Consider the following 15193-nt stretch of genomic DNA (forward strand, 5'->3'; position numbering starts at 1 on the left):
ATGCCCTCCCTCTTAAATAAGTTGCATAGAGAGCCTATATTTTCCCAAATTCAGTTCACATAAATCTTAGGATAGGAAAGCTGAATGTCTTCTGACAGTATGGTGTCTTATGTCTGCTCCTGTTTCCTTCTTTTCTCTGTGTGCTAGTGAGCACACAGATAAATGCTTGCCTCATCACTAGCAACTATATGGCAGTTTTGTGGTTAAGGGTGTAATTTGAAGTCACACAATTCTGAGTTCAATTCTTTGTTTTATCACTTACTATTTTTGTTTCCTTGGATAAATTTCTTAACCTTTCTGAGACTTTTTCTTACTTGAAATAAATAGGGTGCTAATACTTACCTCTCCATGCTGATGTGAAGATTAAATGTGAAAATACATGTGAAATGCTTAGCATAGTGTCTGGCCCAGCGTGAGGGCTCAATAAATGGGAGCCATTATTGCTACTTCAACTATTCCTGGTTTTGACTTATTGTCCTATGTTTCTTTTATACTGAATCCATTTACTTAAAAACCTCATTCCAGCTTAGAATCTATTATAAATTCCTAATTGATAATCATAATTTAATTAACAAGTTTTATATAAGCACATATTTTTGCATAAAATTACTTTATCAACAAAAGTGTTGATTCAAAGTTACACATTCAGAAACTGTAAACTATATGCAACTTTCATTACCATTCTTCAGGGCTGGGCCAGTGTTTAATTTTAGACTTTTCAGCATGGGAAAGAACCCTTGAGATCACTTAGTCTAGTTTTTTCACCAAACTTTTCTATAGTTGGGAGGGCAGGAGGCATAGCCCAAAAATACTTTTTGTAAGTGTGAAACTGCTTTGAATCACATGTTCTATCTTAGAAAGTCATGGCCTTCTGCTACATAATTTATCTTTTTTTTTTAATAAACCGATGTGTGGTGGTGCAATGGTGGCTCAATGGCAGAATTCTCACCTGCCATGCCAGAGACCAGGGTTCGATTCCTGGTGCCTGCCCATGCCAAACAAACAAACAACAAACCTGGATGCGTTATATCACTTACCACAGAGTGAAACTGATACTCTAGGGACTTGGGCCATGATTCTGTACTTCCAGTCCTGCTGGTAGAACAGCATGTGCCAGAGCGGGAAGCATAAGTCTAGCCTAAACTCATCTTTACATAAAATGACCAAACCGAGGCCTAGAAAAGTTCACTGACTTGCCCAAGGTCCTCAACTAGTGTGTCTTTCCTTTCACCTTTCCCCAGGGCACACCCCTTCTTGTGAATTCACTTGTGTATTCAGGTTCAGAAAAATTATAAACATAGTGTTTCTGAAGATACAAAGTTGGGGTCCATATAAAACGTGGTCTGGGCTGATAACTCACCATGAGCCCAGACACAAGAAAGAGTAGAGGCATAGGCTTCCCTGGAAATAGCCATGCTAGAAAGCCAGCCCAGTACATACCATTTAAGAAGTCTCGCTGTGTTTCTAACACTTGGTTGATGTCCTGCACCCAGGCCTGCTGGATGTCAGCGTTGGCGGCTTGCAGAATGACCCTCTCTGAAGTCTCCCGGTTCATCAGTGCAAATTTGCAGGGGTCGTTGTCTACGTTCTCTTCCAGGACCAAGTAATTCATCTGGAAAAAACCAAGTTAATCCCTTTCATATTTAAGTGAATTAAAAAAAATCAGTGACATATGACAGCTCCTCAAAATCTTTATTCCAGGACAAGTTACCAACATTTTGCCCTGGATCCCATAGTTTAATACATTGGTTTCTGTTGAATGACAGGATTCTGAGAACCTCCAGCATCATGTCAGGGATTGGCACTCATCCTGTCACTTTTTCTCACAAATAATCACTGTTTATATCTTCCTTCAACCTCTATGACCTACGTTATCAGGCTGAGGATCTATAAGATACTGGAACCTTACTCATGCCAGTGCCTTCGTCTTAGGGAAGCAGCTCTTTCTTGCCCATTCTCATTCCCAGGGGATCCTCACCTTAATGCTCCTTTTGAACATATAGCCTGGAGTGAGAGATCCCTTTCTGAGCAGTTCACTGAAGATGACAATTTGCTCAAAGAGGAACACACGCCTCTCCTTGGTCCGGGACTGCATGCCTGCATCCAGCTCAATCACGTAGAATGTGTCTTGCTGCAGCAGCTTCCCTTGAGCGGTCAGGGTGCCCTGACAGAAAGAGGGACCAGGGTGAAACAAGTGAAAAATGGGGAAACTGACCCATTGGTCCACAGAACCTCCCACTTTGGGACACAGACAACAGATCTGACACCAAAGACTTCAACTCTAGTAAGAGATCAAATTATGACCCAATCACTCATCTAGGAACAGAGTGTGGTCACTTTCCTGTTCATAAAATGGCCTTAAAAGAGAGGGAAAGGAGGAAAATCATGGAACTACTAAGAATCAGTTCCAGAAAACGCCAGAAGGAAGACAGCAATTGTTAGGTAAAATGGGGTTCAGGAATTATCCTGGCCCTTCTTGTTTTCTATTAATAGGAGTGAAGAAAGCAAGTGGCATCTGAAGCTATAAGCAGCCTTTCTGACCCCAGAGTTCGGAGAACTGTCCATTTGTTTCCTTGCAGCATGGAACAAGGGCCTGGGTTGCACTCTTGGCAATGAACTCATAACCAACCTGTGGCCAAGGGAAGTTAAGTAGCCAGGAACACAAATAATCAGATGAGTTGGGGCTCTCCCTTTTCCTTCTATGAGTTTGGGATGGGGAAATTCTCAAGTCATAGCTTCCTGCTACCTATCAACAGATATAGCTGGGAACATCGCATGCAGACTTCTGTATTTTATATGCTGGTGGATAGTTTTGATCCTGATCTGGGTCCTTTGATCCTGTGATCCTTTTTAAATGACTCCAGTTACCAGGCCTGCTGACAACTAGTAGAAGAAATGGAGTCTATTTATTTTGCCAATTTCTAACCAGGTTTTCAGAGACACAGTCACATCTTCAAAGGGAATATTCTCTGACCCTGGCATATCTTCGTAGATCTTTTGAGAGAGCCCTACTTTTTCTAGTGCTCTGCAATGAGAAGATCCTAGCATATGGGCCAGCAACCAGAGGGCCTTCTCTAAACCATACCTCTCCTCCTGGGAGGCTTTTGTCCTTTAACGAATGTGGGCTGATCCCTACATGTGATAACTCATTCCAAACATTAGCCAGCACATGGGTCATTTTTCTTTTGTGTTCTTGAGAAATACCTGCCCTCTCCTTATTGCCAAGTCAGCAGCCAAACAGGCTTATCTCTACCCTGCTCCAAAGTTAATATTAGGTCAGTGACCAGGTAGCCAGGAAATCCCTAAAAGCCCTATTAATGTTATATAAGTGCTTGACCCATGGGTCATAGTACTGCAGATAATGAAGTGAAAACCAGAGGATTTGAAAGGTAGGGAATATAAGTGAGGCTAATTTCTCCCAGGCCCAAAGCACGGACTGCAGAAGGAATGGAAGTACATTCACCATCCTCGCCAACCGACTGAAGGAATGCAAAGCAGATTCTCTGATTCTTGATGAGAAATGAGAGGATGGCACTTGATTTAAAGGAGAAAAGAATACTCTACTCCTATCTGTGGGTGTAAATGGACACACATGCACATGCATATGACAGTTAATGTGAAATCTAACTTAAGTCAGATAACAAAATCCACTCCTCCTGACAATACTCAGCATCTCCAGACACCCAGGGAAAGCCAAGCCTAAATCTCATTCAGAAAATATGGGATTTTTCATTCAAAAGGGATTACTTAGTTTGTTCGCCACAATCTCCGAGGTGGCATAACTCCAAGGATAAAGTGTAAAACTTTAACCAATATGAAAAAAGAAATACTGTTGTTAGAATACAGAGTATCTTCTTGCTGAGTAAACCTGCTTTACACGAATGCTTGAGATCTCGAGAAACCTTGGAGAAGCAGGAACCTATGAAAATGAAGCCAAGAAAAACCTTCATGCAGTTTCTGTCATAACAAAGCAATGAAAACTGGGCAGGGACACCCAGAATGGGTTGGAAAGACAAGGAGGATAAGAGATCTTGGCTCAAGAACATCATGAATCCAACTCACTAATCCCAACTTGAATGTAGCAGTTCCTAAATTTAACTCTACCACCAGTTTGCATTATATTGTTCCTATTCTATTCATCCTAGTTTGGCCTGGGGTGGGGGGAAGCTATTACTTTCTTAATTATCTCAATTTCCAGGAACCCCTTTTCTCCAAAAAAGAACAATGATAGCAGGCTGCTGGATTACAAGAAACAGGATTAGAAGATCCACATTTTCCTCTAAGGGGTTCAACAACTACTAAGTACCAGTCAATAATTGTGCCAATTCTAATTTCATTATATTAATATTCAAAACAGATTATGTTCAGCTAATTAACAAGGTGTGGATATAAACTGATAACATCACTTACTAAGTTTAAATTAGAAAACTAAATTTGCTGTATAAGAAATTAAAGGTCACTGAAGGCAAAATCCTGGGGACATTTAGTTCCTTTTTCGAAAACTTGATTCCCCTCTTCAATGAACAGAAAAATGCACTGTAGTGTTTTAAGCCACTGCATAGACCTGTTTATTAGAAGCACACTCTCAAAGAAGAATGCTCAGTTTTCTCTCCTCAGTTCCATTTTCATGACATAGTCCCAGCTCCCTCACATTCCCAGCACTTCTCAGGCAAGAAAGAAAAGGAAAGAGGTCATTGCCAGGTCCAACAGCTATAACAAATTTGGGGTCTTTCCAAATCCCTTGGAATTCTGATCCAGTTTGGTGACTGCTCTAAACCTCCTAGGATGGCCCTATCAGCAGTCTTCCTAAGTAGGCATATCCTCTAGGCTAGCAAACCAAAGGGCCTTGTGCCTAAAGTGGAGATGGTAAGTGAAAGAGGCGGCACCTTGAGCCCTAAGGGAAGACACCTCAAAGGCCTGGATTCCTGCTGCCCAGGAAAGACAGACCGAGAAGCATTCTTAGGGCTCACCTCAAAGCCCTGCAGGCGTCCCAGATTCATCATGTCATTGCAGCGTTTTGGAACAAGGCACATTAACTCCACTGCTTTCTGTGGGAAAGAGCAACAAAAGCTCAGGAGGTGAACAAACTCAGGCAGGAAGTGCATGGCAATTCTGTGCTGGAAGACTCCCAATAGCTCTTTTAGTCTAGGAAGGAACCCTGGCTCTGCTGTGCACTCCAAGAGGAGTACAGGTTTTCTGTTCTAGTTGGGGAAAGCGGTCATCAATCCATGGGCCCATATGCATCAGTGACCACTTGGCTGGGCGGTGGGGGGGAATGCTGCCACTCAGTCCTCTTCTTGCCTTCCCCCTTTTGGTTATCAACTCCACTTCCTTCTCATATTGTCTTGCTTCTCTCTGTTGTTTCCTGGCTGCCCAAGCAGCAGCTTACATCGGCTCATGAAACACTTGACGTTTATCCCTAAAATAAACTACTAGAATGGTTCATAACCTCTCTGGCCTAAAATAATCCGTGTGGTGTCAGTGTCTCAAAGGACTTCACTTAGGGGGTAATCCTCAGGATGTGGGTGGGTGAACAGAATGAAAATGGATTCTTTATATGTCAGATTCAAAGAGTACTTGGATCCATGGATAAAACTGTGCATTAAAGCACCCACTCTTTGAAGGGTCTTAAAGGGTCAAACTCCATTCCCTCCCACTACATTTCACTGGGAGCCCCATGGAGAATACCAGTGGAGGTTAGGCTTTGGTCTGGCCCATTGGAGAATTCTCAACTTCTAAAAAAATCATTCAAAATGTTCATTAACACTTGTCATTCCTCAGCCTGTTGGCAAGGGCTCTCATTGCCCTACTCTGAGAGGGGTCAGCCTGGACTCAAGAGCTTCCTGGGAGAATCTTTTCCCTTTAGAGATAGTTAGCCAATATCAAATAGCATGCATTACAAGAAGAAAACTCACCTCGATATCTGAACACTCCAAACCAGCCTTCTCACTGTATCTCAGGAAGTCCTAGCAAGTAGAGGAAGCAGGGAAGGGTATGGGGAGGGGCACAATCAGTTAGTAAAACAGTCAGAGCTATAAAAAACTCAGTATCATAAAAAAAAGAATATGCAGAAAACCTTCCTTCTCAGCAGAGGTGGCAATGGTGTATAGCAGCTGAGAAAGGAAACTGTTTGCCATATGATATAATAATGGGGAGAAAATGCCAGGAATATTCAAAACTATGGGAGACTAGAGGGAATGGAAGAAAGATCTGGGAGAGGGAGAAAAAAAGAGAGGGAAAGAAGAAAGGAGAGAGGGAAAGGAGAGGAGAGAGAGTGAGTATGTAGGTAGGGAGGAAGGGAGAATTATGGTAAATCTTTCTCTTCCATTTACCTCCTATTTCTATAAGATAAATCAAGTCAAACATTTTAAAATGAAATTTTAATCAAATTTTAGGTGAGTATTCATCAGGCATTACTCACCTAAGTTTTCTAGGGTTTTGCCTTTCCCTTTCTTATCCCTACATTCCACTCTGATTTTATACTCTTAGTGTTTTTAATTTTTAGGAACACCAAATCAGCAATTGCAACAAAGTAAAAAAGTGAATTGAAAAAGAGAAAATCAAGTAACAACCAATCTTAAAGAAAGGAACAACAGTTATATAATTTATGCAGAGGCAAGACTGATGCAAGTAACCAATAGATAAGCTAAAAGCCCGTGCATACACATGAGCTCACAGTCATTCGACAGAAAGTGTGGTGGGGCCGAACCCCCAACCTAAGCTGCCTGCTGACTCAGAGCCTGGCGAGGACCCTTCTCCAGCCCCCACCCAAGGCTCTCGGCTCTCTTACCTTGAGGAGCAACTGGTATTTTGTTATTCTCTGAATGGGCTTGATAAGGAAGTCACTAAGAGTCAGCCTTTGATTTATCTCCTGTTTTACCTCCTGAAACACAAGGGCACTACGTTAGAAATAAAGGAACCAAAGAATTGGGGTGCTCTGGATCAGGGTTCAAAGACAAGAAAGATGGTCTTCATATTTTCCAATAAAGTTTTAAGATCTTCAAATCATTGAAAGGTAGAATCAGCTCACGTAACCGCTAATTTGTTATTAGCAACATGTAACACACACCACTGTCACCTTCTTGCCTCCCAATGTCACACATGTTCACACTCGTGTTCTACCCCAGTCCTGAGAGATAGGATGGAACAGGGTACTATGTTTTCCCCATCGCTTCATGGAATGAAGGGCTTTCCCTAGGACATAACAAGCCTACAGAGCAGGGCCCTCAATTGTGATTCCAAACACTCAATTGAGGGCTCTTTCCAAGTGATAGTGCTGCTTTTCTACTAGCAAAATAAATATTTCCAGACTGTGGCAAAACAAATACTGTGAGGTACTTGACAGAACCTCGGGGAACAGCAGCAGAGACTACTGAAGTGACTGCGAATATCTCAACAAAGGGAGGTTTTCAGCAAACAGTCTCAAGGGGGCTGGTGAGGAAGACGGTGGGCTTAATCTGCTCTGGGGTTATGTAAGAAGGATCGAGCTTCTAAAGCAGTCTCTGCATTACAGAATCATTCTGCAAATGGAGGTGTCTAAAAACAGTCCACAGGCTAGGCTACCTTAGCTCCTCTCCAGCAAAGGTGCTTGTGAGAATCTAGGTAGGAAACAAATTGCTATTCGGATGGTAAAGGGCTGCCCATGCTCTGGGGGAGGGAGGATGTCACTTGCAGATGCATAATAACTGGTCATTCTGAATGGGGTGTCTAGGCCTGAGTTTCTTCCTGCATCCTTTGTATGAGCAAGGCCTGAGAAGCTTACTTCAAAGTAGGTGTCGTACTCAGCAACAATGTACTCTGAGCGCGGCTTGTTCTGGCAGTACCACACATAGATGTGCAGCTTCCGCTCCTGAAAGGCAGAAGGAGAGATGCCGACAGTCAGGCATCCTTGTGCCTTATGCTTGGTGGCCTACACATGGACAGAAGGACATAGGTACAGTTCACCTGTACCTATGTACAGGCACAAAGCCCCCGTTAATATTCATGAGATATAAAAGTAAATGTGTTTTATTTAAGACAGCCAAAAGATGGAAACAACCCAAATGTTCATCAGTGATACAGCCATACAATGGAATATTAAGAAGGAACGATATACGGATACATGCTACAACGTGGGTGAACCTTGAACACATTTTATGAAGTGAAAAGAGCCAGACACAAAGGACCACATAGTCTATGATTCCATTTCATGTGAAAGTCCAGAATCTGCAAATCTATAGACAGGAGCTTAGTGGTTGCCTGGGGTGGCTGGGGTACAAGGGTGTAGGGAGGTGGTAGTTAAAATGTATAGGGGTTTTTTTTTTTTGAGGAGTGGTGATGAAGATGTACTAAAATTGAAGGTGGTGATGGCTGCGCTTCTCTGTGAATAAACTAAAACCAATGAATTGTACTTTAAATGGGTGAATTTTATGGCATATGAACTATATCTAAAAAAAAAGCTACTGTTTTAAAAAATAAATGTAGTAGACAAGAGGCCACCTTCCAAATACCCTAGAAGGTTAAAAAAAAAAACAAAAAACAAAAGCACACCTCAGAGAAGAGTGAGAAGGAAGACAAGTCAAGGAACAGAAGAAGTGAGAGGGAATTAAGAAATGAATATAAATGAGCCCGGAGAGAGGGTCAAAGAGGAACAGAATGGAAACACTTACATGTTTAATAAAGAGCTGTGCCAATCTGTCTTGCTCCTGGATACATTTTTCCAGTTCAGCCAGGAAAAAACTAAGAGGAGAGAGGAAATAAGAGAAAGGAGCTATGTTATTCAGATGATGTGAAAAATGACAGAAGACCCTCCCATAAGCCTTGTTCTTTAGGTCAAATGTAGGAAGAGGACCCAAGAGTCCTGGATTCCAGCAGGGCAGTGGTGACACTTACTCTTTATGCCAGTCATAAATCTGGTGAATATTTCCAAACACAATTTTATCCTTTCCTCGCATGTCCTCAGGGACACCCTTTTCTTCTATTCTCTTCATGAAGCCCTGTAGCAGCAGAAACCAATGGTCAACAAAGTATTTTCACTAGAGTGCTTTCTGGGCTGAGCCCCACACTGCAGCACTCATGTTAGCTCACACACTCTGGGTGAGCTTGAAGGCAAATACTTCTAGAGCTTCTAACTATTCATCTAAGACCTACACATACGCAGAATGACAGATAGAAGTTTTATGAAGTTCAGGGTTCCTTTCTTTGCACCAGTGGTCATTTGCCCTTATCTCTTCTCCTAATTCAGCTCTTCAAAGACTCAGAACTAGACACACCTAGCCTAGGAGAAAATCTAATATACTTTAGACTCTGCAAAATGCTATCACATATAATCTCATTTCAGCTTTGATGTCAAATTTTGAGTTTGCACAGGTAGCATTATCCCACCTGACAGACAAGAAAGTAAAGGCACCGGGCAGTTATATGACTTGTCTTATTGTCACACCACCATGGCCTGACTTTCCGGGATACCAGGCCTCTGTGTCCAGATCTCCAGGTTCTCTGGTCCTAGGCTTGGTGCCCCTTCCTGCTCCCCTTGAAGAGGGAATAACTTTACACAAATTAGAATCCAGGCCCTCTATAATGCCAGGTTACTCTGTTTTCCCAAGGTTCAGGATAAGCAAATACAAAACCTTAAGTCAGCAGATTCCCAGGATGGGAATTTATAGTCCCAATGTAAGGAATCAGCAGGCAATTTAGATATCAGGCATTTAAATTTTTAAAAAAATCAGCAACAATTTTTTGTTTGACAAAATCATTTTTGATGGCAGCATACAATTCTATTGCCCAAATATAAGGTATTTAATTCTTAGACTTCATATTCTTTCACTTAAAATGATTAAGAACAGGGCTCTAAGCTGTCTAAATTATCCACTTACTTTCTTATGTTTTCTCATCTAAGTGTTTAAGTCCTCTTAATGTGAACCCCTGTGGAGCTAGAGCTCTGCTTTATTCATGGCCAGATTGACTCCTTACTATGGATCTAGTCAGTCTTGCCTTATTAATGGGTTTTTCTTTGTGTGTCTTCTTGGTACCTATAACGCTCTCCCTAAAACCTAAAGAAAATATGAGCCCATGGTTTCACTCAGAGTGACACGCTTAGTGCCCATGGTGGCAAGCAGCTCTGAAGAATACATGCCGCATGTCAAACATCAAAGAGAAGTTCATAAGACAGTAACTTGTCACCTAATACAACGTGAACCATAGTCAGCTCTAAGAGAGACTCCCACTATTGCAATGGTTGGGATCCTGACTCCCTCCAGATATCATAATATTTCAAGGGAAAAGAAAAAAAAATCCCCATATTATATTCCAGTCCATTCCAATTCTTATTTTCCTTTCTGCACCTACCTGTGCGGAAACGCATATAACCCACCAGGTAAACAGTCAGCCCAAGCAAGGTTTAATATGCTGCTGACTCAACCTGAGCTTCTACTCACCTCCACTACGATCCCCAGATCCTTGACATAGTCTTTCTCCGTCTGTACCAGCTCGTTCAGGACAAACCTGACAGGAAATTAAGAAAACTGAGGGTGCTTCTTCACTGTTAAGCAAGAAATCCTCACATTTAAACCCACAGAACAATTACTCTGACACCTTTATTAAAAAGACCCCCCAAAAGACCCCTGGGGAAGGTGCTACTGACGCTGGCAGTACAAGAGGCTCCCATGAAGAGCTGAGGACAGCAAAGCCAATTGAGGGCATTCCCCCGATGACACACAATGTCAGGGGCAGAACGAAATAAATACCTAGGATTCTCCCTTCTATTGCTTATGCTTCTTTCCTCCTCATGGATAACTGAAAAATTGTATATACATACACAGGGCAGAAAGAATGACACCGTGTTGGCAAAACTGATAGGAAAGCTCTGAGGCCATCAATGTGAGACTTTTACTCCATTTTAGTGCCATCCTTTGATTAACAAGAAAGAAAGACACTTTTTGATAACCAACCTTTAAGGCCTCAGAGGTACTGATATCAAGAAAAGCTTTTAAATATACAAACTATAATTATTCAAACAGGTATCCATGGTAACTGGCTTGGAAAATCCCCAGCTAGGGCCAGAAAGGTTTACTGCAGACATTCTACAATCAGAATGTCAAATGCAGTAAGAGGTGTGCCCCCTCCCCCTGCCATTCCTATTCAGGATGTGGAATTCAACATCTAAAAACTATAAGGACACTAGATTTCTTGGTTCTTTCCTTGTTAATGATTTCTATCTCTCAGAGCATTGACTCTGCACCAGTAACTTGACCTGGGTTTCCCGTCCTTAAAACAAGGTATGTATATAGATGAAAACACTGAGACAGAAAGGTTAGGCAACTAGCCCATAATTATAAAGTAGGTAGCAGAGGTGGGATTTGGACTTTGTTGCTTAAAACTCTAGAGACTGTATTATTTCACTGTAGCTCACTGCCTAGTAAACCATTTATTTAGACAGGCTTTCTGAGGTCCTTTAAGCCTCAAATCCAAATACTCCTCTTTTTGTCCAGACAGAAAAGAGCTATAAATAACATGCTCACGGTTGTGAATGGGGATGGGGTAGGTACTGGGCAGCTAACTGGATTCTGACCTTTATCATCTAAGTTTGAAAGAGGTTTGCCTGGAACCTCACAACTGCATATTTGGCCCAAGTAGAGGGGATAAAGTTCTGAGCTGTCAAAAAGGGGCCCCTTGTACAAGGCTTGTAACCACTCTGAACTCAGGAAGCAATTCATTTGAAATTCTTTTTCTATATAGCACAGAGAAGCCACTAGATTCCCTGGACTGGGGCCTCAAGGCAATGGGGAGTAAGCAAAGGAACACATGCTTCTTTATCAGCACACCCAGTACTCCCAACCAGCTCCCTATTTCTAATATAGACAATCGTGAGTTTTATGCCACAGGAAGGAACTGGCAAGGCTAAATAAAATAATTTAAATATATCTCCAGCATGGAGCAAGTCATTGCTTGAGAGAAAGTGGTAAAAGGAAACCCACAGGAAAATTAGAGTGGGAATGTGGGGCTGGAGGGGCAGGACCCTCTGGAGATGAAGTCCAGCTCTCTGCCTCCAAGTGATATTTTTATCCTAAGCTATATGCTGACAGATTGGGGCTGTTTTATGCTCTTCAGCCTCTGGAGAAGGGGACTGTAGTGGGTGCCACTAGTGGATCTCACATGTGTTCCCATAACGAGCTGATGAAACATCTGGGAATGGGTAACGACACACTAAAAGACCTTTTGAAAAGTCACATAAAAGATTTAAGTTACATGTATTAATACAAGGCAGTACACGATTATTTGCCAAATAAATTTAATAAAGCAGGCTTTTCATGATCAGTTCTTATGATTAAAGGTTATTTATAAAGCAAATGCTATTCTTTGGTTCAACTAAAATTCTTCCAGCTACAAGTTAGACTCACTTCTAACCTCTGTCTCTCACAGTGATATGGAATGACCGATTTTCCACAGAAAATCCCTTAGTGTCTTTGCACTGACTGTTCCCTCTGCCAAGAGCCCTTGTACCCCCTGGCTAATGGCTAATTTCTCCCCTCTTGAGATCTCTGTCTAAATGCCATGTCCATTTAAAACTGTGATGTGGTTTCATCCATGCTCCTGAGATCCCCTTCACTCTGCTCTTTGTTTTCTTTTTCTAGCTTCTATCATACTACATACCTGGTTTTATTTTATTGCCTGATTTCTCCCACTAGAATATAAACTCCATGAGGGCAAGGACTTTTTGTTGTTGTTACTGTTTGCTTTGTTCACTGATGTATCCCAAACACCTGGCACATGATAAGTGTTCAAAACATACTTGTTGAATGAGTAAATCACTAAATCTTGGAGACAATTAAGTCCATCTCCGCTTTTTCTTCTCCTAGACAAATAACTTTTCATCACTTCTCCATGGAGCAAACATTTAACCCAATTGCCAACTTCTGGATTGAGTCTCAGTTTTCTATACCCCCGGGCCACTAGCTTCAAGTAATAGATTTCACATAAACATCTACACATCCTCTCACCATGGCCATAAATTATGGCAGGATAGAATCAGGATGATAAGCAGTAAGAGCAATGTGACATTCTAACAGCTGGCCCGGGCCACTAGCTTCAAGTAATAGATTTCACATAAACATCTACACATCCTCTCACCTTGGCCATAAATTATGGCAGGATAGAATCAGGATGATAAGCAGTAAGAGCAACGTGACATTCTAACAGCTGGAATTTCAGGTTAGCTCAGGATGTGGAGGGGTATGAGGCTGGGTGAGAGTGTGAAAGGAGGAAGAAGCCTTGGGTAAAATGGGCAAAAGAGGCAGCAGGCTTTTGTCTGAAAATCAGACAATATCATGTCTAGAAGGTGGATAGTTGCTTAAATGGCCGCTCACAGGACTGCTCAACCTAAGTGACGAGCTTTGCCAAGGACCACCTGCTACCTCACAGGTCAATGCCTTTCACCTCTAGGATATAAGCTTTGTTTTAGCTTGACAGAGACCAGAACCTCAGCTCCAACTCTCCCTCACCTGTATAACAACAACATGAGAAGCTGAGGAGAGCCAGCTTTGTGCAAGTACAGGAAATTTCCCCTTGGATGGCACCTTGCTACCTTTACTCCATTCATCAATTTCTTGGGGCTCCCCCACTTATCCATAAAGTCAAGGGGGTACATATGGAACTACAGAGCCTATGTGCCATGTGCTCCCCTGCCATTATGATGTGAGAGCCCTGCTCTGAGGCCAGGCCCTAGCTATGGTGTTTCTACTTTTGTTTCCTAAGAAATAAAGTCATAAATGTTCAATTAGTCTATTTCCAAGCAACAGAAGAACTCTGCCTCACTTATTTTTGCTCATCTTCATGTCTATGATCACCTCAAAGTATAGGAGTTTGAGGGAGAAGAGTAGACTATTTGGCAACAGGGGGATTCTTCATGTTATGCCTACTTTTGGGGATTGAATCAGGTCCCCTATAAAGATATGTTCACGTCTTAATCCATGTACCTATGACTATGAACCTATTGTTAAATAGGATCTTTGAAGATGCTATTATTAGTTCAAATCTTGCATAACATAAGGGTTTTTGTTATGTGGGCTATAATGTGAATTGTATTCTATCACTAACCATTGAAAAAGTGGAGAGGAAGTTCTCTTGGAACTAAATTCACATGGATGTAAACTTAAAGCCTTTGATGAAGGAACAGAGATAGGGCTGACCAGGTGGCATGAATGGCCCAGTTCCCTCTTCCTATACATCACTTTCTCACATTTGGACTTCTCCCTCAGTGTCCTCTATCAGACTTTTTGCCATGGTTAGGAATTCTCTGATTTCACACACCCATAATAATAGTCCACAGTTTCCGGAACTGTGCTATTTCCTTTTATCTTCATGTTTTAAATTTCTAGCAGACCTTTGTTACAACCACACTTTGTCAATAACAGCTGCTATCTCAACAGAATATATATCAGCCTAAAATTCTTAAAGTCCAGTGACAAAAAGTAGAGCCCACTATTTATCAGTGCTGCTCTATATACATCTAGGACACAGTATGGGGAATATCACTCCAATTGTCCTTCAAACTCTTCCCAACCCTTGCCCATTGTCCACTGTACACGTGTACCAGGGTGGAATCTGGGGAACCACTTACATCCTGCCTCTCAGTGCTTTGGCTTTCTGTTCCTCTTCCAGGTTTCTAGGTGGTGTGGGTGGAGTCATCCCCTCATTTAGACAGCCTGCAGGGTCTTTCAAGCTCCCCCGGTATGAGCCTCCTTCTAGACTCTAAAAAGAGAAGAATAAACATATTAGAGGAGCATATAGTGAAAAGTTATTTGAAAGTCTTCTTGTCTCTTCTAGCCTAGCTGCAGCCGACTTGGTAGATTAGTAGCCAGGGCTGCACTAGAAGACCAGAGACTACCATTTTCCTGGTGCAGAGATTCCAGAACCTAGAGGACTGACTTGGCATCTATGTGCTGCCGACTTCCAGGACATAATGAAAATTGGCAAAGTGATTTTCTCTGGTAAGAGCTCCAGAAGAAAGCTAATCATTTCAAATCCACACCAAACAAGCTGTCAGAATAGAAAATCGATCGCAGAGCCATCAAATGCAAATTGATGAAGGAAGCCTAGTGATAGGAGAACTAGTTTGGGAAAAATCATGCTTTGTTAAATCTTTTGAAAAGATAAAGCTATAATTATATAGCTTTATATAAAGTTATAATTCTTTTGAAGAGATCAATGAAAATGC

At 41.8% G+C, this 15193-nt stretch overlaps 1 protein-coding gene across 13 annotated transcripts in view; it reads right to left on the minus strand.

Moving 5' to 3' along the window:
- Positions 1–15193, minus strand: part of KALRN (kalirin RhoGEF kinase) — a 758640-nt gene that overhangs the window by 64382 nt on the left and 679065 nt on the right. For all 13 annotated transcript variants that reach the window (XM_077118101.1, XM_077118100.1, XM_077118114.1 and 10 more), the window contains 10 exons: positions 14597–14727; positions 10416–10482; positions 8872–8975; positions 8649–8718; positions 7763–7849; positions 6791–6883; positions 5916–5966; positions 4971–5048; positions 1979–2164; positions 1441–1612 (listed from right to left, as the gene is read on the minus strand). In XM_077118101.1, the coding sequence (XP_076974216.1) occupies positions 1441–1612; positions 1979–2164; positions 4971–5048; positions 5916–5966; positions 6791–6883; positions 7763–7849; positions 8649–8718; positions 8872–8975; positions 10416–10482; positions 14597–14727 (1039 nt within the window). The remainder of the gene's footprint in view (positions 1–1440; positions 1613–1978; positions 2165–4970; positions 5049–5915; positions 5967–6790; positions 6884–7762; positions 7850–8648; positions 8719–8871; positions 8976–10415; positions 10483–14596; positions 14728–15193) is intronic.

Source organism: Tamandua tetradactyla, chromosome 10 (assembly GCF_023851605.1).
Source record: "Tamandua tetradactyla isolate mTamTet1 chromosome 10, mTamTet1.pri, whole genome shotgun sequence".
NCBI lineage: Eukaryota > Metazoa > Chordata > Mammalia > Pilosa > Myrmecophagidae > Tamandua > Tamandua tetradactyla.